The sequence below is a fragment of the Nelumbo lutea genome, chromosome 5 (genome assembly GCF_056320005.1).
Source record: "Nelumbo lutea isolate HS-2025 chromosome 5, American lotus-T2T, whole genome shotgun sequence".
NCBI classification, from domain to species: Eukaryota; Viridiplantae; Streptophyta; class Magnoliopsida; order Proteales; family Nelumbonaceae; genus Nelumbo; species Nelumbo lutea.
This window is the reverse complement of record NC_142688.1, coordinates 35546262-35567506: the sequence shown is the minus strand read 5'-3', so window position 1 is coordinate 35567506 and position 21245 is coordinate 35546262. Positions and strand designations below refer to the sequence as shown.

At 44.0% G+C, this 21245-nt stretch overlaps 1 protein-coding gene across 3 annotated transcripts; it reads left to right on the top strand.

Moving 5' to 3' along the window:
• The first annotated feature begins 5917 nt into the window (after positions 1 to 5917).
• Positions 5918 to 20502, top strand: LOC148851673 (bifunctional dihydroflavonol 4-reductase/flavanone 4-reductase-like). Of its 3 annotated transcripts, XR_016098686.1 has the most exons (7): positions 5968 to 6201; positions 6299 to 6468; positions 7206 to 7400; positions 18500 to 18659; positions 18960 to 19152; positions 19726 to 19820; positions 20052 to 20502. XR_016098686.1 is itself a non-coding variant. In XM_088942557.1 (6 exons), exons 1-6 carry the CDS (start codon positions 6078 to 6080, stop codon positions 20233 to 20235), a joined length of 1026 nt encoding a protein of 341 aa, XP_088798683.1. In that variant the 5' UTR covers positions 5918 to 6077; the 3' UTR covers positions 20236 to 20502. The 3 variants fall into 3 exon arrangements, 2 of the variants coding, with proteins under 2 accessions (XP_088798683.1, XP_088798684.1); XM_088942557.1 differs by lacking the exon at positions 19726 to 19820 and having other exon boundaries at positions 5918 to 6201; XM_088942558.1 differs by lacking the exons at positions 7206 to 7400; positions 19726 to 19820 and having other exon boundaries at positions 5992 to 6201.
• Positions 20503 to 21245: the final 743 nt, after the last annotated feature.

Below are 21245 nucleotides of genomic sequence, written 5' to 3'. Positions count from 1 at the left end.
TTTGGTTGTGATGCCTTGGATCTATATAAGAAGACGAGGCAAATTTATTCAGAGATGACGGGATTTAAAGCGGGCAATAAAGAGATACTGAAGTCATATCCTAATGTTTGCACTGTAGGAGCCGAGTTCACATTGGCGCCCCACATGCATATCCTGGCATGCAGTGGGAACATCACCTACACTTCTCATTAAGGGATGTTTTCAATATATGGTTGGGATGTGCTGTGAGTGTCAGTAAGGCGTACATCAGAATTCATGGGAGCCGCTGATGGTGGATAACCCAGTAATATAAAAGACTCAAGTATGGCAAATTGGCAAGGTAATTTACATGGTCTTGATTATTGGAATGGACCTGATCATAGACCTCTAAATCAGGTTGTGCTGCCCAGGGCTGGCGTGGCTGTGCCGGGAATGGCACGATAGGCTGGGCTTTGTTGGCCTTTGGGTTCTAGGCCTATGGGCTGAGACGGCACGATACAGCCCAGCACATGGCACGGCCTAGCCTCTAGGCCCCATAATGGCCGAGCGTGGCCTGCCCAAGGAAACTAGCTGTTGGGAGCCCCCAATGGCTAGTTTCTATTTTTCATTTTTTTTTTACATAAATACCCTCTAGGTTTTTTTCAACAATGTAATTTTTTACTTTCAATTTATATATTGTTTTTATATTTTATTTATTTCTAATATTTCATTCATTCATTCATTGTATTATTCAAATTTAAATGAAATAAAATTACTATTTTTTTAATTGTTTGTCTATTTTGAATTTTGATAAACTTTTTGTTAAATTTTTATTTTTTTTAATTTATATCACTTTGACACTGTAACAAAAAAGAAAAGAAAAATTCAAAATGTCAAAAAAAAAAAAACAAAAAAACAAAAGACTGGCCCATAGCCCAGCCCAGAACAGCCTGTAGCCTGTACAGCTCAAGCCGTGGTGTTGCACAGGCTCGCATGGGCTCATGCCATTGGCCATGTCGAACTGATCCTTTGAAGTATCCTAAAGGATAGAAGCATGGGTAATTGTTAAAACAGATCTGGCAGTCGGATCGTTTGACTTGGGAACCGATGGCTTAAATGGTTTGATTTTGAAGTCAGGTTTTAAGACCATGGGTAATTATTAATTAGGGCTGTTTATAAGAAGGCTCAATCTAACCAAACGACCAATCCGGACCAACCTAACCCGAGTCGGTCGGGTTTTCATCAGTACGGGTCGGTTTCGGGTTGTGCAAATTTCTAAACCGATTATTCGGGTCGGTTTCGGTTTTCACACAAGAAAACCAAAACCAACCCGAACTGAACCGACTTAGTTCCTAGTTCAAACATGAAGTTCCAAAGCCCATTAGGCCACCTAGTTTTTGAATGGTTAAAAGAAACTTTGGATTAGTGAATAGTGATTAATGAACAACTTTTGTGATTAACTTTTCATTTAAATTTTATCATAGGAGATGGTTGAAATGATGTTCAATTTATGATTGTTTTTAAAATTAGCAAGATTTTATCATAGGGATGAACTCAGAACCGAAACCGATCCAACCCAACTCAAACCGACGAGGTCGGTTTTGCTTAACATTGGGTCGGTTTCGGTTTCTTTGTCGGATAACCTGACCAGGTTGGGTCGGTTGAAAAAACTGCAGTAAACCAACCCAACCCAACCTATGAATAGCCCTATTATTAATAACAAATGAGAAGTTAATTAATCAAGTTACCAAACGGTAGGAAGATTCCAGCTGTATAAGTGTTTGTGTTTCTTTCGGTGCAGCAGGGGCTGTTAACAAGTCGGATAAAACTGAAATCCAATCCTTACTTAACCGGGTTTTGTTGATTCAGTTCAAAGTTAAAAGAGAAAGGGTAAGTGGATTGGCTAAGAAATTGCAATTATTTGTCTTACGGCCCTTGTATTTTCATGTACTTGTTACACAAGTATTTTTTAGAAGTACTTATTTTAACAATCATTTAAGGCTGTTTTGTAACTCATTTTTCAAATTATTTATTATGTTTTTAAGCACTTATTAGGGTGGGGATAAGTTACTTTTACTATAACTGTTTATATTGACACAAATGACAATTTTATCATTTACTTCACTCATACATATATACAATATTTTTCACATGTTATATTATACATTTCAACTGAACCCCACTTCATAACAACTAAGAGCCCATGTAGACCCACACATGAATTGCCATGTGAACCCAATTAATAATAATAATAATAATAATAATAATAATAATAATAATAATAATCATCATCATCATCATAATCATCATCATCATCATCATCATCATGATGTTCTATCTATCATCTGGACTTATCTTCAAAAATTTGAAACCATCGACCTGGAGTGAATGACTATAATTACTTCACTTTCATAAATTAATAATTTACAAAATAAAAAATTACCAAAATTAATAATTTAATAATATCCCAAAATCACCAAAATTGTTCATTCATAAATTAGAAAAAAAATTATGGTTAATTGTTAATTTAGAACTAGACCAAGACTTGACCTATTGACCCTGATTATGTCATCTTGTTGACCTGAAATGTTGTTACAGTGTTCACTCGCAAGAGTGGCCACAACAACGTCTCGAGGTCAATGGGATGGCTATAATTAATCAGAGTCAGAAAGGAAACTTCGTTGTATCTTCTTTTTCTTCCTTCCACCTGATATAAAATGTTTAGGTTGAAACTATGTTTAAAAAAACAAAGTGTAGACAACCAAGTGTAGACCTGCGAACTAACCTTTTGCCGCCGGTGGCTGGACAGTGAGACTATTGCCGTTAGAACATGAGAGTTCAAGTTAGAAAAAAAAAACAAAAAAAAAATGATTAAATGAGAAAAATTATTTCAGAAAATAGAAGAAAGTGGCCAAACGACAAGTCCTTCGGCCACTTTTCCTCACTGCCGATCGTCGCCGACAGACCTGTAACTAGGTGCACCGCCACCTGGTAGAGATGCTCGAATGAAAGGACCCCACTTCATAACAACTAAAAATCCACATGGACCAACACATGAATCGCCATGTGGATCCAATTATTAATAATAATAATAATAATAATAATAATAATAATAATAATAATAATAATCAATTATAATGATGTTCTGTCTGTCGTCGTCTGGACTTATCTTTAGAAATTTGAAACCATCGACCTGGAGTGAATGGCTATAATTACTTCACTTTCATAAATTAATAACTTACAAAATAAAAAATTACCAAAACTAATAATTTAATAATATCCCAAAATCACCAAAGTTGTTCATTCATAAATTAAAAAAAAAAATATGGTTAATTGTTAATTTAGAACTAGACCCAGACCTGACCTATTGACCCTGATTATGTCATCTTGTTGACCCAAAATGTTGTTACAGTGTTCACTCGACAAAGTGGCCACAACAACGTCTCAAGGTCAATGGGATGGCTATAATTAATTAGAGTCAGAAAGGAAGCTTCGTTGTATCTTCCTTTTCTTCCTTCCACCTGATATAAAATGTTTAGGTTGAAACTATGTTGAAGAAAACAAAGTTTGATCCCACACTTGCGAACTAAACTAGGAAGAAAAAACAGAGTTCGATCAATATAGAGTTTCAAGTTAAAAAAAAAAAAAATACACTAAGAAGAAAAAACAGACAGTCAAGTGTAGATTTGTGAATTAACCTCTTATCGCCGGTGGCTGGACGATGAGACTATCGTCATTAGAACATGGGAGTTTAAGTTAGAAAAAAACCAAAAAAAAAAATGATTAAATGAGAAAAATAACTCAGAAAATAGAAGAAAGTGGCCAAACGACAGGTCCTCCAGCCACTTTTCCTCACCGCTGATTGTCGCTGGCGGACCTGTAACTAGGTGCGCCGCCACCTAGTAGAGATGCTCGAATGAAAGGATGAGGTATAACCCTTGCGTGGGGGTATTTTAGGTATTACAAGAAAATATTAGGAACGAGTTTGTCCCATTTTTTTGGAGAAGTACTTTTTCAAGAAGTGCTGAAAAAAAAAACTAACTCGAAGTCACCTTTTTAAAGAAGTACTTCTTCCGCACTTTTTTACCAAACACACAACCACTTAATGTGTGGTCCCAACTCTTAAAATGAGTACTTCTTATAAGTGTTCTCAAACAGGGGCTAAGTTGTATTAGACAATTCTGCCTTGGTTAGAGTCCAATGTGGAGCCAAGGACGATGTAAAGTACATGAGGTACAAATGCAGAGAGTTCGGCTTTCAATAGCCTCTTGCAACCATGCATTGTGAATATCTGTCCAAGAAATAAATTACACAAGTATAGAGATATTCCAAATCCAAGGCTGTAAAGATTGTACAAATGGGCATTGCATTGACTGAAGCCGAACTCACATATAGATGGGTTCAGTCCTAGTAATCATATAAAAATCGAGAGAGTCTGAATCCGATACCCACAGGACACTACAATAAGCATGCATTGTGGGTATGTGTGGTAGCGTCTTTGCAAGTAGAAGATCCGAGCTATAAAAGCGTTGTTTGGCATTGACGTCGTTTCCTATGAAAACAGCACCATATAAGCGCCACATCAGAAAAAGTGGTGCTTTAGAAAACAGCCTCTTATTTGGTACCATTTTTCTAGAAAAAAAAAAAACATTACTCTAGACCACACCTTGAAAATCGGAAGTGTGGTATGAAAAAATGACAAATTCAGTGTTTTCTTAGAAAAATAGCCCATTGTTGCCAGTGGTGCAATGATGTGACATCAATGTGGTATCATCTTGGACGTTGGATAATTTAGACCAATGCTGAAAATGATTCTACACCAATGATATCAAGCAAAACAAGTATTGTTTTCCAAAAAACATCCTATGTGACAGCACTATTTTCAAACAAAAAATCAACATCATTTTCTAAAAAAATTGCTGTGTTCCCAGCACCGATGCCAAACATTTACAAAGTTATTTGCTGGCATCGTCCAATAACTATGGGTGCACTGAGCTATGCTGTCCCATTGTGGAGCCATCAGCCAATTCAGTCCATTTAAAATAACTGTGGACTGGACTTTGCTTGCAAATTCAGGCCCTAATCTTGGGTTGGTCTAAATTTCAATATTTCACGTCTAATTTTGAACTGGCCAGGTTGACCACGGACTGTAAAAGCTTGTTGGACGTCTTAACCGCAATATTTTAATTTCTTAGACTGAACTTGAAACTTGTAGTCACGTGATTCCTTTGTATATTTGGATAAATCTTTCAAAAGTAATCGATAAATTGAAACTAGGGCATAACGAATAATACCCAAATTCTGAACCTTTTTATCTCGTAAATAAAAGTATAATTTATGTTGGATTAATGTAACAAAAACAAATGGGTTAGTTAATCGGGAGGAGACTAAGCTTTGTTACTAAAACCGATATTACATTGTATAATGGGATTGAGGTCATTCCCTCAAAGCCCATGGAAAAGTGGCCCAAGACAGTTCTCGTTCCAATCCCTCGCATCAGGCCTCCTCCATGAATGTTGGATATCAAATATTTAGGCTTTATGGGGTGAAGTTCCTCGAAGCACAAGCATTTTACCTAGACCCAAGAAAGTTTAGGCTGTGATTTTGGTTTGAGAAAAATAAGAGTAGGGGTGCAATTTTGGGCGGGCTCAGCCTGAGTCTGAACTGGCCTAACCTGAAATTTTAGGATATGCCCAGATTTGACCCTTAAGTGGCCCAAATCCAGACCAAGTCTGAGCCCAATTTAAATGCATCAAATTATAATATAGGTTGGATTTGAATTGAGAAGATTGGGCTTGACCTTAGGTTCAGTCGAGGCACAGACCTTAAACCCAAATTTTTGGGTCGAGCGCAGAATGACCCTAAATCCAGCTCTTGGTGCATCATTAGGGTACCCTCCTTGATAGTTTATAGAAGTATTGTCGTTTAGTAAAGGGTTCTGTACCGTAGACAGTTATGCTGATCCACTTTAGTCTTTAGTCTTTGTGTAGTCCAGCGAGCCCCACGTCACAAGACCACCCAAGAGATCTCATCTCCAGATTCTTCACTTCTTTCTTATCCCCTATATTGTTATCTAACAAAGGGCTTATTCTCTTCTGTTTTCCTTCATCCTGTTGACCATGGAATCAGGAACAGGACATGGCACAGTGTGTGTAACAGGAGCATCTGGTTACATCGGATCATGGCTTGTTATGAGGATTCTCCAGCAGGGTTACATTGTTAGGGCCACCCTGCGCGATCCCAGTATGCGTCTTCGTTCCCACCTTAGTTTCTTCTTTGCTTTTTGTATTTTCATTTCCTTCTTATGAGACTGTTGCATGGTTTAACATGAGAGTTACAGACAACACAGAGAAAGTGAAGCATTTGTTAGATTTGCCAAAAGCTCAGACACACTTGACTCTATGGAAGGCTGATCTAGACGACGAGGGTAGCTTTGATGAAGCCATCCAAGGTTGCACAGGAATATTCCATGTCGCCAGTCCAGTGATATTTGAGTCCGAGGACCCCGAGGTGAGTGAGAGATTCTACGGCTGAAACTGAAGAAGATGGAAAAGTAGAATAATCCAATCGTACCGCTTTCTGTACTCCATTACAATTCCATGCTCTCAAACCTAAGACCTAGTTGGGCTGTAAATTGGGCTGAATAGATCTGAAGCTAATTAGCCCAACTTAACTGCCAATCTGACTAGGCCAGCCTTTCCAAAACAGAAAGCATGCCTTTGTTTGGGGCCAAATATTTCCAAAAAAACCTTTTTCGTGGTGGTCTCAAATAGAACATGGCCCAATTCAAGGCGGCTTTCACATGGCATCGTCCTTTGTGGCACAATGGGGCCTTCCTTTTCCTCTTTATATCCACATCCATGGTGGAAATTTTAACTTTCACTGCATGCCACACAGGTTTCCACGTGGCAAAAATAGGATAGCTCATGCATGGAGAAAAGGGAGCTTACTAGCTTCTATGTTTGCATGTGCAGAGTATGGGTTGGGATTGATGTCATCCAACTCGCCTAAAGATACATTTCTAGACCAAAATCAGTGGACTTGCCCAAATTAAGCTGATTTTGGGTGTAAATCAATCTTAACCCAAAGTATGGAACTAGCTCAGCCGGGCTAGTCCAATCTAACTTAAACATTTATAATACAATAGCAACTAAGTAATGAATCAATCTTATGGTTGATTATTTATTGGAGCCTAAACAATTCTAAACTTGATAACGTTTACAAAATTTGCTGGTGTTGTTTTGCAGAATGAAGTAATAAAACCAGCCATCAATGGGGTACTGAATGTTATGAGGTCATGTGTCCGGGCAAAAACAATCAAAAGAATTGTCTTCACATCATCGATGACAACAGTTCAGATACGAGAACACCCACTTCCCATGTATGATGAGAGCCATTGGAGTGACATAGATTTTGCCAGGAGGGCCAAGATGACCGGATGGGTGAGCATCCCATTTACTTTAGGCTGTGTTTGTTTTGAAAGAAAAGGTGGGAAAATCTATACAACATTTGTATATGTATTCAACTTGTGTATGTACTGGAATCCAAGCCTTGTCCATTTTACGATTAGATAAAATGGTTAGATTTATTTTAGGGTATCTTTGGTGTGAAGGAAAAAGTAAGGAAAGGTAGGAAAACCTTTATAGACATTGTATAGGTTTTTCTATTTTTTTCTTCCTTTCCCTATCTTTTCCTTCAAACCTAATGGTGCGCAATTCGGCCGGTCTTAGCTATCAATGATTTCACCTCTGACTGGAGCGACGAGGAGCCTGAAAACGGAGAAGATGAGGGAACTCCGGGGGAACCCGATGAGATAGCTCCGAAGCTCAAATTAGTATTCTTTCAAAGGCAAAGCAAAGACCAGATGGTGCAAAGTTCACATACCTTGTTGTTGGGGGTGGGGGGCCTTTTATAACCACTTCGCGCACTCGCTCCAAAGCCCTTGTCACGTCGGGTATGATTACCCTTGCTTCTGTTAGTTCGGGTGTCGTCCTTTCTGCTGGGAAAGAATTGTCATTGCTTTTTGTTAGAACCGTCTCTATAACTGGAGATGGCGGTGTCAGGAGGCGGTGGCAGGTGGCCGTTTGGAGTGCGGCCGTCAAACGTCAGATCCCAAGTCAGTCAGGTGCGCCGCCCATGGGTACGGACTTCCTCGGTGTCAGGCATGGTACGGTTTGTTTGGTTTTGGTGTCCTGAGGGCGATGTGGTGGAGTGGTGAGCGAGGCGAAGTCTTGAGTTCGGAGGTATGTCCTGTATTGCTATAGGGCAGGCCAGTTCGGCGAGGTGTGTCCCAAACTGCTATAAGGCAGGCCAGTTCGGCGAGATGTGTCCCAAACTGCTATAAGGCAGGCCAGTTCGGCGAGGTATGTCCTGAACTTCTATAAGGCAAGCCAGTTCGGCGAGGTATGTCCTGAACTGTTACATGCGGGCCAATTCGGATTACTGTCTGGTTTGGGGCCGAAGGGTGAGTTCAGTCTCCTAGTAGGGAGTTCAGCCGCAGGTAGGGGAGTTTGGTCAGCCGGTTTCTCCCCTTGGTGCTCGCGCCTTAGGCGTGCTTTTGTGCCGAGCTGTTGCCTTTGCCACGTGTTGCGTAACTGTGAGGTCGGGCCAAATCTTCCTTCATCAATTGCCCCCCACTCCTCGCACCAAGTGTCTTGCCTTGGCATGGGGAGTCTGTAAAGTGGTAGGTGGATTTGTCCCGTTCTTTGAATCTTGACAGTGCGAGGTGCTTTGCCAGGGTTCTTCGGGTTTCTAGAGCGTCCGAAAAAGGTGGGATACGTGCCTACTGCTTATGAATGTTGACGGGCATGGCAGCACTCGTTTATTTTAAATTTCAAAAAACCACACCGCTGGGACGTGACAACGGGTCTTTTTATTTTGAAAAAGGCGCACCACTGTCGTTTTGAGGGGACGTGCGCTGGCAGTTTTGTCAGTTGTAGAGAGACGTGTGCGGCGCAATGTCAGTTTCAGAAAGATGTGCGCCGGCGCGTCGTCGGTTTCAAAAAGACGTGCGCTGACATTTCGTTCATTTCGAAGAGACATGCGCCAATCACGTCTCGATCTCAGGAGACGTGCGGTCAGCACGAATGCGGGCCGTCGGATTCGCTTTGATCTGCACTGTTGGTTCTTGGTTACTGTAGCTATAAATAATAGGGACCCCAGTCAATTTGTCACTTCTGCGGTTTGCTTCTTGAGCTCACGTCCAACTTTCCAGCTCGCGTCCAGGCCTTTCAGTTCACGTCTAGGCTTGTTACTTCGCCTTCAAGGCTTTTGGCTTGTTCCAGTTTCCAGAGCCTTCAAAACTTTCCGATGAGTACCTTCCTGAATCCACATTTTCTCCTCGATGTCTAGCTTTGATAGCTCAAACGATTCTTTAAGTAGGACTGATGTAGGTTCTACGAACCGAGCCGTATCCCCAGATTGTCTTAGTGATCCTGAGGTGGAACTTGAGGATGACCTTGAACCCGTAGGCCGAGCCGCTTCGGGCAGTTTAGCATCTACCTCTCATCGAGGTCGGATGCTAGACAGGTTTGGTCCTTCGACTATGACGCCCGAGGGGCTCCAATCTCTACTTATCTCTTACAATCTTCATGGGGGTATACCTATTTCATTCCTTCGGGTAGCTTTCCCTGGAAACACGGTCCTAATGAGATCGTGATTTTTCGATAGCAGCTCGCTGCGGGGCTGCGACTACCTTTCCACCCCCTTCTCGTCGAGGTCATAAACCACTTCAGTGTTACCATTGACCAACTTCATCCAAACTCTATTCGGAATCTGGTAGGGACAGTCTCCCTTTTTTGCGAACAGAACTTCCCTTTAGACTTGGAGATATTCTCCTCTATATTAATGCTCAAAAAACAAGCAGGTTCTCTTCCCGGGGGAAGACGAGCGTATTACCTGTCTCCTCGCCCGGGTTTCAAGCTTCTGCACGAACTTCCTAACAAGGTCCCGGCATGGAAGCGAGATTACTTCGGGGTGCGAAGTGCACAAGGGTGGCCTATTTAGACCAGGTGGGGGGAGGCCGCTCCTGATTCTAGTGTCACTCTCGATAAAGAGATGGTGAAGGGCCTCCGGCAATGGGCACGGCAATGTTTAAAGTGCCATCAGTACTTAACGGAGGCCAAGCTTATTGCGGTCGGCCTGAGTTCAGGTAGGTTTCTCAGCTCAGGTTTCTTGTTTGCTTCATTCTTTCATTTTTTCTGATGCCGAACTCTTTTCTACAAGTGTGATGGACACAGAGAGGACTCAAGGGGGTGCCTATTCCAAGGCATGAAGAGGAGGAAGCGGGTCACCAAGCGAACTCGTACCGAGCTGCCCCAGGATGAGGAGCCTCAGGTTCTGGGCCACTCGCCAGAGGATCTGCCCGGGGAGCCCGAAGTGGCTCCTCCGATGCATGAAGCTACTGGGGCGCCTTACGCTGAGACCACTCACACGGGTGCTCCCGCCTACTCTAGTGCCCTTGCTTACTCTGGGTCCGCTCATACGCAGGCGGGGCCCTCGGGTTTGAGAGCTCAAGGGGAGTTCAGGAGCGTGTTGTCACCGAACTACACTCTTCAGAAGAGTAGGGAGGCTACTTTCCCTGAGGAGATCATGGCATGGACCGATCTTCCCTTGAATCAGGTCGCCTGCCATGTCGTAACTCATGCTATGGTGGTAAGTCAGATTTTGTCTGCCTTCTTTATTTTCTATCCTTCTTGCTGTTGTCGCTCATTTGTTTCTTTTGGTAGGTGAACTCTTCTATTCACGCTTTAGCGGCCCAGGTGGAGATGAGCTCGCGACAAGTGTGAGCTGCTGAGGTGGCCGCTCATGCTGCCAAAGCGAATACCCGAGCTGCTGAGGCAGCCGCTCATGCTGTCGAAGAGGCTGCTCACGTTGCTATGGCCAGGCAGGCGATGTCTCAATGGGATGCCGAGGCCATGGGGGTAGTCGTGAAGCATATGGCGGACCTGAGGTTGGACCTGCAGCATTAGGTCGAATACCTTCAGGACGACATCAGGGAGAAGATGCAGATTTTTTCCCAAGGTATTGAAGATGCCAAGAAGAAGGCCGTTGAAGACTACATTGCCTTGTCGCGTTTTGACGACCTGATGGTGGATTCTTACAAAAGGGGATTCAAACTGAGCCGGTGGATGATCCGGAACACGTATCCCGACCTTGACGTTAGTGCCATATCCACTTTGCGTATAACTCAGGAGATGGCCAATGCTGCCGATGGCGAGCCAGATTCTGAGGGCGAGGCAGGGCCTTTGGGTGTCGTTGAAGTGCCTTCTAATGGGGAAGAAGTGGCTCCGGGATTGTAATTATTTTGTACTCTTTCTTTTCTTGCAAGGAAATAGACAATCTTTTTGGTTAAGTGTTCTTTTTTCCGAACCGATAACATGCCCGATCTGTTTCTTACCCGGGTCATTGTACTCGCGCGACCTGTTTTGATGTTTAATACTTGGTCTCTGCTCTGCTTTATTCTTTTGATTGATATTTTTCCGAGATGATAATATGCCCAACTTTTCTTTGCTCGCTTATGCCGAGGTTCCTCTTGTTGGCTCCGCATCTTGGCCCTAAGGCTCTTGTAGTGATTTCGTTCACTTCGCTTGGTGGTTTATATGTAGTATCACCTTAAGTTAACAATGTTCCACGCTCGGGGTACTTGTTTGCCTTCCAAGTTTTCGAGCTCATATGCCCCCCCGTGCGCTCTCTTTACTTTATAAGGCCCTTCCCAATTTGGTCCAAGTTTGCTCACGCCGGGTTCGGGCACCATAATCTTACAGAGAACCAGGTCGCCGACTCGGAAGCTTCACTGCTTTACTCTGGCATTGTAGTACCGAGCTACCTGCTACTGGTAGGCCACTGTCCAGATGTGCGTGAGGTCTCTTACCTCATCCAGTAGGTCAAGGCTGGTACGTAACTCATCTCCATTCGTCTGATCGTCATATGTTTCTAGTCGCAATGTTGGTACTTCGATTTCCGCCGGAATTACTACTTCAGTGTCATAGGTGAGGTTGAAGGGGGTTTCTCCCGTGGCGATTTTTTCTATAGTTTGGTGAGCCCATAAAACACTTGGTAACTCTTTCGCCCACAACCCCTTAGCTCGATCTAGACATGCTTTCAGTCCGCGCAGGATGGCTCTATTCATTACTTCTGTCTGACCGTTTGCCTATGGGTGCGCAACCAATGTGAAGTTCTGCCCAATCCCCATATTTTGGCACTACTCTTGGAACTTGATATCCTCGAATTGCTTGTCGTTGTCGGAGATCAGTACCCAAGGTAACCCGAAGCGACATACTATGTTCTTCCAAAAGAAGTTCTGTATGTTTCGGGCAGTAATTGTTGCCAGAGGTTCGGCTTCTATCCAATTTGTGAAGTAATCTACTACCACCACTAGGAATTTTCTCCCACCTGTTGCTGGTGGGAATGACCCCAGTAGGTCGATGCCCCATTGTGCAAAGGGCCATGGGCTGGCGAGGTATTTGAGGTCGAAAGCAGGCTGATGGTGGATGTTGGCGTGCTTCTGACACTTGTTGCATTTTTTGACGAGCTCGACGACTTTTGCCTTCATCGTTGGCTAGTAGTGTCCTTGTCGAAGTGCTTTTTGGGCGAGTGCTCTGCCCCCCCAGGTGTCCGCCACACATACCATCATGAGTATCGCGAAGTATGAGCTCGGCTTTGGCAGGTTGCAGACAATGCAAGTAGGGGAGCGTGTAGGACCGTCGGTACAACCGTTCGTCAATTATGACGTATTTGGCTGCCTAGCGCTGCACCCTCTTGGCCGCATTGCGGTCCGCAGGGAGGGTTCCATCTAGAAAGAAGCTCGCAAGTGGGTCAATCCAGCTCGGCTCCACTTCAAGGACGGGAGCGACCTCCTCTGCTCCATCGAAAAAGCTAGGCCGAGATAAGTCCTCTATATACACGGTTCTCATGGTGTTGTGACTCGTGTTGACTAACCGGAACAAAGCGTCGGCTTCAGTGTTCTCTGACCTCGGGATTTGCCTGATGAAGTGTGACTAGAAGTTGAGCAGGGCCTCTTTTACTTTCGCCAAGTATGCGATCATAGAGAGCTCGCGTGCTTCGTACTCGCCCGTGATCTGGTTGACCACGAGCTGGGAATCGCTGCAGATGACTATGTGCTTTGCTCTTACCTTTTGTGCTAGATTCAGTCCGGCTATCAGTGCTTCGTATTCTGCCTCATTGTTAGATGCCGCGAACTCAAAGCATAGTGTGTATTCCAATTTTGTGCCACCCAGGCCGCATAAGACTATTCCAGCCCCGCTACTTTGCTGGTTCGAGGAACCATCTACGTGAAGGATCCAGGGCTCCTCATCCCAATTCGCGCTTGGCCTGACCAGGAGAGATGCCACACTGGCTACTACTTCACAGGGTTCAGACTCTATTGGCTTGGGAGCTCTGGGTTTGCCCGAACTGGGGACCTCGGGCTCAACCTATTGAGGGGCTTCAAGGCTAAAAGTGCACTCGGCGATAAAATTTGCTAAGGCTTAAGCCTTAATTGCGGTCCATGGTTTGTACTGGAGATCGTACTCGCTGAGTTCGATGGCCTACTTCATCAGCCGACCGGAGACCTCGGGCTTCAGCAAGACTTGTCTTAGGGGTTTGTCGGTTAAGACGACGACGGTGTGAGCTTGGAAGTACAGGTGGAGTTTTCGAGCTGAAATCACCAATGCGTACGCTATCTTTTCTATTTGCGGGTATCTCGTCTCTGCTCCTTGCAGAATTTTACTAACATAATAGACGGGTCGCTGGACCTGATCTACTTCCTTTATTAGTACCGAACTGACCACATCGTCACTCGCCGAGAGGTACAGTTCTAAGACCTCGCCCTCCTCGGGTCTGGCTAAGGTTGGCACAGTGGCGAGGTAGGTTTTTAGCTCGTCGAACGCGAGCTGGCAATCTTGGGTCCATTCGAACCCTTTGCCTTTGATTGCCTTAAAGAAAGGCAGGCAGCGATCTACCGATTTGGACATGAAGCGGCTCAGAGTAGCTATGCGGCCATTTAGCCTTTGAACTTCTTTTACTTTCTGGGGTGGTCTCATATCAAGGATAGCCTTTATTTTGTCCGGGTTGGCCTCAATACCATGCCGGTTGACAATGTACCCTAGAAACTTACCCAAGGTGACACCGAAGACACACTTGTTTGGGTTTAGTCTCATTCTATATTGACGCAGAATTTTGCAGACAGAATTCTATTTTTGTGCCGATTAAGGGCCGAAAAAGCTTATTTACAAGTCTTTGGAAGGTTGCCCTAGCATTCTTTAGCCCAAAGGGCATGACCTTGTAACAGTACAGGCCGGACTCGGTAATGAAGCTGGTTTTTTCTTTGTTGGACTGGTCCATCTTGATTTGGTTGTAGCCTAAGTATGCGTCCAGGAAGCTTAGCAGCTCATGTCCCGAGGTCGCGTCCACTAGGCGGTCAATTCGGGGTAGGGGGAAGCAGTCTTTTGGGCAAGCTCAGTTCAGGTCGGTGTAGTCGATGCAAATGCGCCACTTACGTTAGCTTTTTTCACCAGCACTGGGTTGGCTACCCATCTCGGGTAATGAACTTCCCTTATGAAGTCCACTACGAGGAGCTTTTCGACTTCTTCGTCAACCGCCCTCCAGCGCTCTGGGGTTAAGTTGCGTTTCTTCTGTCTAATGGGTCTGACTACAGGGTCAGTGTTAAGTTTGTGAGTTATAAGGCCAGGGTCAATACTGGGCATATCCGCCGTGGACCATGAAAAAATATCTAAATTTTGAAGTAAGAAACTCACCAGTTTGGTTCGCAGAGGCTCCTTAACGGAAGCACCGATCTGTAGCGTTCATGCCGGATCTGTAGCTGAGGTCGAGACTGTGACTATTTCCTTAGTGGGCGAAGCTCGTTCCTAGCCCTGCTCCGCAGCCCGCTCCAGTTCGAGGTCATCGGTTGCCTTGGTTTTTCCCTTTAGGGCGGCAACATAGAATTTGCGGGACTCAAGTTCGTCGCCCCACGCTACCCCCACACCGAAGTCCGTGGGGAACTTCATTGCCAGATAATAGGTGGAGACAACTGCACACAGAATGTGCATAATTGGCCGCCCTATTATGGCGTTGTACGGGGAGGGGGTTGCGACCACCAGGAAATCGTGGTCAAGTCTTACCGCGCATGGCCACGTGCCGACTTCCACAGATACTGTTATCTTCCCCAGGGGCCTGACTTCCTCTCTGCTGAAGCCCACTAGGGGAGTGTGCGCAGGCTTCAACTCGCTTTTCTGCAACTGTAATTGGTCGAATGCCAATTTGAATAAGATGTCTGCCAAACTACTTGAGTCCACAAGTACACGCCGGACTTCAAAGTCGCTGGTCCTTAGTTTTATGACGAGCGCGTCGTCGTGGGGATAATGAACACCTCGCACATCGTCTTCTATAAAAAAGATTGGTTCTTCTGTCTTCGGCCTCTTGGGAGGGTTCTGCTCCCCTCGGGCTGCCTCGCGAACTAACATCCGTGCTGCTGCCAAAGTGCAACCTGCCACCACCGAACCGCCCACTATCATGTGGATGGTTCCCTGAACTGGCCTCTCTTCTAAGGGAGGTCGCTACAAGGCTTCGGTCGATCTGCTGCTCGACTCGGGGACATCCTTCCCGTGTTCCCCTTACCGACCTGCTTTATTACTATTGTCATTTTGTACAAAATTTCTCAAGTACCCGCGATGGATGAGTCCCTCTATCTCGTCGCGGAGATTATTACATTGCTCGGTACTATGATCGTGATCTTTATGAAAACTACAGTATAAATTTTTGTTCCTTTCGTTTGGGTTGCTCTTTAGGCGGGGTGGCCACTTTATGTAGGGGCGTCCTTAATCGTCATCAAGATCTCGGTCTGTCTTGTGTTCAACAGCCTGTAATCCGTCCGAACTGCTAAGGGAGCTCGGGACGGCTGGCTTGGCTTCGCCTCTCGGGTCTGGCTTCTTCTGTCACCTGGGTTGGAGGGCTCGCCTTCTCTTTTTCTTTTTTCAACCCCGCCTTCGATTCTTTGGTTGATCTCTTCCTTTGTTCTCATGAACTAGTCCGGAAGCTTGAGGAAGTCAGTCATAGTTGCTAGTTGGCTGGCCACCATGTGCCATTTCAATTCTTTGTGCGTTATCCCTCTTTTGGCCAATGCGAGCTGTACCATGGGGTCTAACCGTGGGATCTGCAAGCATGCTTCATTGAACCGCTTGATGTAGCTCTGGATGGGTTCTCCTTCTCTTTGGATTACCCCGAAGATACTTTCCTCGGTTCTGGGGCACTGCTTGCTGGTAAAAAAGTGTGCGGTGAAGATCTGCACGAACTGGGCCCAGCTTCTTATTGACCCGAAAGTTAGGTTCTGGTACCAAGTGCGAACCACCCCCCTGAAGGTGGTGGTGAAGGCCACGCACATGCATGACTCGCTGGCCCTAGCGAGGTGCATGTGTGACTGGAATGCGTCGACGTGGTCGTTGGGGTCAAAGGACCCATCATACTTGTCTAGAGATGGAAGTTTGAAGTCTCTGGGCAAGGGGACTGCCAGAAGTTCTATTGAAAGGGGGGAAGGAATTGAGAGAATTGGGATGGTTTTTACCTCGCCTGAGCTCATCTCTTCCTTGCCTCTGAGCTCGGGTAGGACACGGGTAGCAGTTCAGTGACTTTGTCGGTGCCTTCTTTTAGCGGGCCTAGTGCTGGCGCTGCTTGCCTCCGTGTTGCCGAGCTCGATGGGCCCAGACTACTGGCATGCTGCTAGGGCACTGAACCGGTTCTCCGTGAGTGGGAACTCGGGCTTGGAGCGTCAAGGTGACTTTGTGGGCGAGGTTCCTGACCCATCTGCGAGCTACGAGGAGGGGGCAATTTTTCTTTGCTTTCGGTCTGGGGACGAGGCCTGGCTATTAGGGGGATTCTGGGGTTGGGAAGCTTCTCCTCGGTGAGGTCATCCACCTTGAGGGGAGGCCTTAACCAGCTTTGAAACAGGGTGTCGGGGGGGAGCAGTGACTGGTTTAAGGGTAGCTGAGGGAACTGCTGCTGATAATGGTGTTGGGAGAGGTGGTGTAGTACCTGGTGTTGCTGGAGCTGGTGCTGCTGGAATTGTTGCATTTGGGCTTGCATTGCCCGCATGCATTGCATTAGATCGTCCAGCTAGTTTTGGCGGGTTTCCAATGGGACAACAGTTGGTTCAGCGAAGTTCGTTTCAATAGAGAGTGGAAGAGGGATGTTCAACGAAGGAGGGTTCAGGGTCGCCACTGCTTGTGGCACATTCAAATTGGGGATCCCATCCACTGAAAGAGGGATGGTGAACTGCCCAATGCACACCGCTAGAACATGGAGTTGCTCTCCGGTGGTGGCTGTTTCTGTTCCACGTCCGACACTGTTGGAGGAGGCCATGGGTGTTGGAGTTTTTGAAAGAAGGGTAGGTAAGAGAGATTTAGAGGGAGGCTTTTAGAAGCGTTCCCACAGACGGCGCCAATTGGTGGTGCGCAATTCGGCCGGTCTTAGCTGTCAATGATTTCGCCTCTGACTGGAGCAATGGGGAGCCTGAAAATGGAGAAGATGAGGGAACTCCGGGGGAACCCGGTGAGATAGCTCCGAAGCTCAAGTTAGTATTCTTTCAAAGGCAAAGTAAAGACCAGATGACACAAAGTTCACATACCTTGTTGTTAGGGGTAGGGGGCCTTTTATAACCACTTCGCGCACTCGCTCCGAAGCCCTTGTCAGGTCAGGTATGATTACCCTTGCTTCTGTCAGTTCGGGTGTCGTCCTTTCTGCTGAGACAGAACTGTCACTGCTTTTTGTTGGAACCGTCTCTATAACTGGAGATGGCGGTGTCAGGAGGCGGTGGCAGGTGGCCATTTGGAGTGCGACCGTCAAGCGTCAGATCCCAAGTCAGTCAGGTGCGCTGCCCTTGGGTACGGACTTCCTTGGTGTCAGGCATGGTACGGCTTGTTTGGTTTTGGTGTCCTGAGGGCGATGTGGTGGAGTGGTGAGCGAGGCGAAGTCTTGAGTTCGGAGGTATGTCCTGTATTGCTATAGGGCAGGCCAGTTCGACGAGGTGTGTCCCGAACTACTAAAAGGCAGGCCAGTTCGGCGAGGTGTGTCTCAAACTTCTATAAGGCAGGCCAATTCGGTGAGGTATGTCCTGAACTGTTACATGCGGGCCAGTTTGGATTACTGTCTGGTTTGGGGCCGAAGGGTGAGTTCGGGCTCCTAGTAGGGAGTTCGGCCGCTGGTAGGGGAGTTTGGTCAGCCAGTTTCTCCCCTTGGTGCTCGCATCTTAGGTGTGCTTTTGTGCCGAGCTGTTGCTTTTGCCACGCGTTGCGTAACTGTGAGATCGGGCCAAATCTTCCTTTATCAAAACCAAACATAACCTTAGAATATGCATATCTTTGAAAGAATCAACCTCACTAAGTACGGGTATGGGGCATCATTGTCAATTCACACCATTTCAGACCAATGGGCTCATTTTCCTTTAGCCTGTTTAATTATTATCAAATTTCCTCATATAAATTGAAACCCATTTATGGGGCAAAAGATTGATGTTATTTATAGCTTGAAATGTATTTTCAATGTGCAGATGTATTTTGTCTCTAAAACATTGGCGGAGAAAGCAGCTTGGGAATTTGCTGAGCAAAACAATATACACCTAATCAGCGTCATAGCTTCCCTTGTGGTTGGGCCCTTTATCATACCATCCATGCCTCCCAGCAATTACGTCGCATTTGCTTTGATCACGGGTAAGTCTTTTCCTTCTTCTTCTTCTGCTATATGTGATTATAATACCAGAAAGATATGATATCAGTAAAAGTTACAATCAATTAATCAATAATCGGTATCATAAAGGGGGTGATCAATCGAGTCGTATTCATTAAAATTCATAAGGTACTTTGATTGATCAAAACTCTTCCGATATCATATTTTTCCAGTATTATAGATATTTTCTTTAATCATTTGTATAGCTCATTATCACGATTATCATTGCTATATTTTTTTCTCTATTTTCTTAGCTATGGCTTGTTAATCATAATTCTTTGCAGGGGCTGAATGTTATTACTATTTTCTAAAGCAATGTAGTTATGTTCACGTGGATGACCTTTGCAATGCTCTTATATACTTGATTGAACACCCTGAAGCAAAAGGAAGATACATTTGCTCATCTCACGATTCTACCATTATTAGACTTGCAAAAATGTTGAAAGAGAAGTTTCCAGAATATGATATTCCCACTAAGTAAGGCTCTGGCATTTTCTAGCTTATACCTAGCATATATGCATGTTGCAATATATTACAACATATATACCTCTAACTTGTCTCAGTATAGAAATATAAATATGGCTGTATTTTAATGAGCCAAGCCTTGGTCTGTATTTGAGTTCATTAAAAATGCAAGCTTAAGTAAAATTTGGGTGGGCTTTGCTTGCTTTTATAACATGAGAAATATGATGTATGATTATGTTGATGCTAGATCCCAGGATGAGGTTAAAGCTAAAATCTTGGTTGGCAGACCTTGGTAAGGGAAGGGATGATAATCCTGTAAACATAGACAGACGTTAGAGCCCTCACCTATATATAGAAGGGAGAGCTGTTAGACATGAGAATAGGGCATCCCGTACCGGCTCAATGTAAGTGTTAATGGCCCAGTCAGGTTGGTCCACATGTGTTTGGCAACTGTCATTAAACTTTGGCTGTTGGAACTGTTGAAACAGTTTCTGGGCTGGACACGTTCTGGGCAGTTCATTCATTCATACCCATGTTTTGGTTTTTAGTAAAAATAATATAATTATTAATTTATCCATTTTCAAGGTAACGTGGCATTCCCAGGAATTCTCTCAACAACAGCTAAAGTTTCGTATGTCATACTCGGCTCACCTAATGGAATTACTAATTTGCCCTCTGAGGTGTGATAAATTTCTCAAATTTGCCCTGTCACTTTATATTAACTCTATGGGTCGTATAAGATAGGCTCTAATAAATTGGGGATCAATTAATGTTATATGTGTCAAAAATCTAGTTAGTTGAATGGTCATTGCCATCTAAATTTCATATTGTCCTTATTTGTATGAGCTCTATTGTATTATATATGTTACTAAGCTTATTGATTGTGTTCTCGTGAGAGGCTTATTTTACAGGTTTGAGGATGTGGATGAAAACTTAGAAGTTGTTCCTTTATCATCTAAAAAGCTTCTGGGCCTAGGTTTCAATTACAAGTACAATTTTGAGGACATGTACATCGGGGGCATTCAATCGGCCAGAGAGAAGGGCTTGATTCCACTTTCCACTACAAGACATGCCAAGGACAAGGAGATGGAGTAGAAAACCATTTGAATCAACAAAATTGAAAAGTATCGTCTCTGTGATTTTCCTTTCTTGTTGTACCTTTCTTTTTCTATTGTTGAAGATGTGGATTAAAATTAGAAGTGATGCACATTTTGCATTTTGCACTAGACACTATGACACCATTTGGTATAAATTTTGTACTTTTGTCCCATTTACATTTATGACACCATTTGTTTGCACTGTAAATCCAAATCATATGTAAAATTTATATCTAGTTCAGATTTGCATATGTTTTTATAACTATTATTTGCACCTCTAATTGATGCAAAAATTGCATTCATTGTGATTGAAAATTTTGCATTCAAAAATTGATTAAAAATCTTCACCATGTGTGTGTGACAAAGTAATATTAATTGCTATTATTAGGAAAATTGAGTCTACCTTCAAAATTTGGGCATTTTGTCTTTAGGCCTTTGCCTTTTTCTTTTTTTCCTGATATTTTAATTGCAGGCTTTACTGATTTAAGTCAGACCACTTGTCCCATGGTTGGGACAGGTTGCTTTTTTAATCACCTTTTTTGTTTAGGAAGGATAGTCAGCTTTCTTTCTTTTCAATCCTCCTGTGCAATATCTTTTATTTGGCTAGAATTTTAGATTAAGAATGAAGGTTGACAAAGCTTAACAAAACAGAGAACTAGATTTGACTTTCAGGTTTCAGAACCTTGACGTAAATGGTTTATAAAACTTTTCTTTGCACATTAGATTTATCTATTTTTCTCCTCTCTTCAAATTTCTTATAAAACCAAACAAAGTATTCTGTTTGGTAATATGGATATCCAATGTCTTTATATGAAAACTATTCTGTTTGAGTAGATCATTTGAATAAATTTGCCCATAAACATGAGTGGATCTGGACAATGAAAAGGAACAATTCCTCTTCCAATTGTGCGAGCTGCAAGAATAGAGGCAAAACAACTGTTATTGATGAAACCATAGAGCTGAGAAGCAGAACATAAATAGAACAAAGATTATAATGACAATTAAAAT

Bases quoted from the DNA above. Each gene is read 5' to 3' on its own strand.
- LOC148851673 (XM_088942557.1), top strand. From the start codon at position 6,078: ATGGAATCAGGAACAGGACATGGCACAGTGTGTGTAACAGGAGCATCT. The intron at 18,660-18,959 runs GTAAGTCTTTTC...AATTCTTTGCAG, and splicing joins CGCATTTGCTTTGATCACGG to GGGCTGAATGTTATTACTAT. The intron at 19,153-20,051 runs GTAAGGCTCTGG...CTTATTTTACAG, and splicing joins GAATATGATATTCCCACTAA to GTTTGAGGATGTGGATGAAA.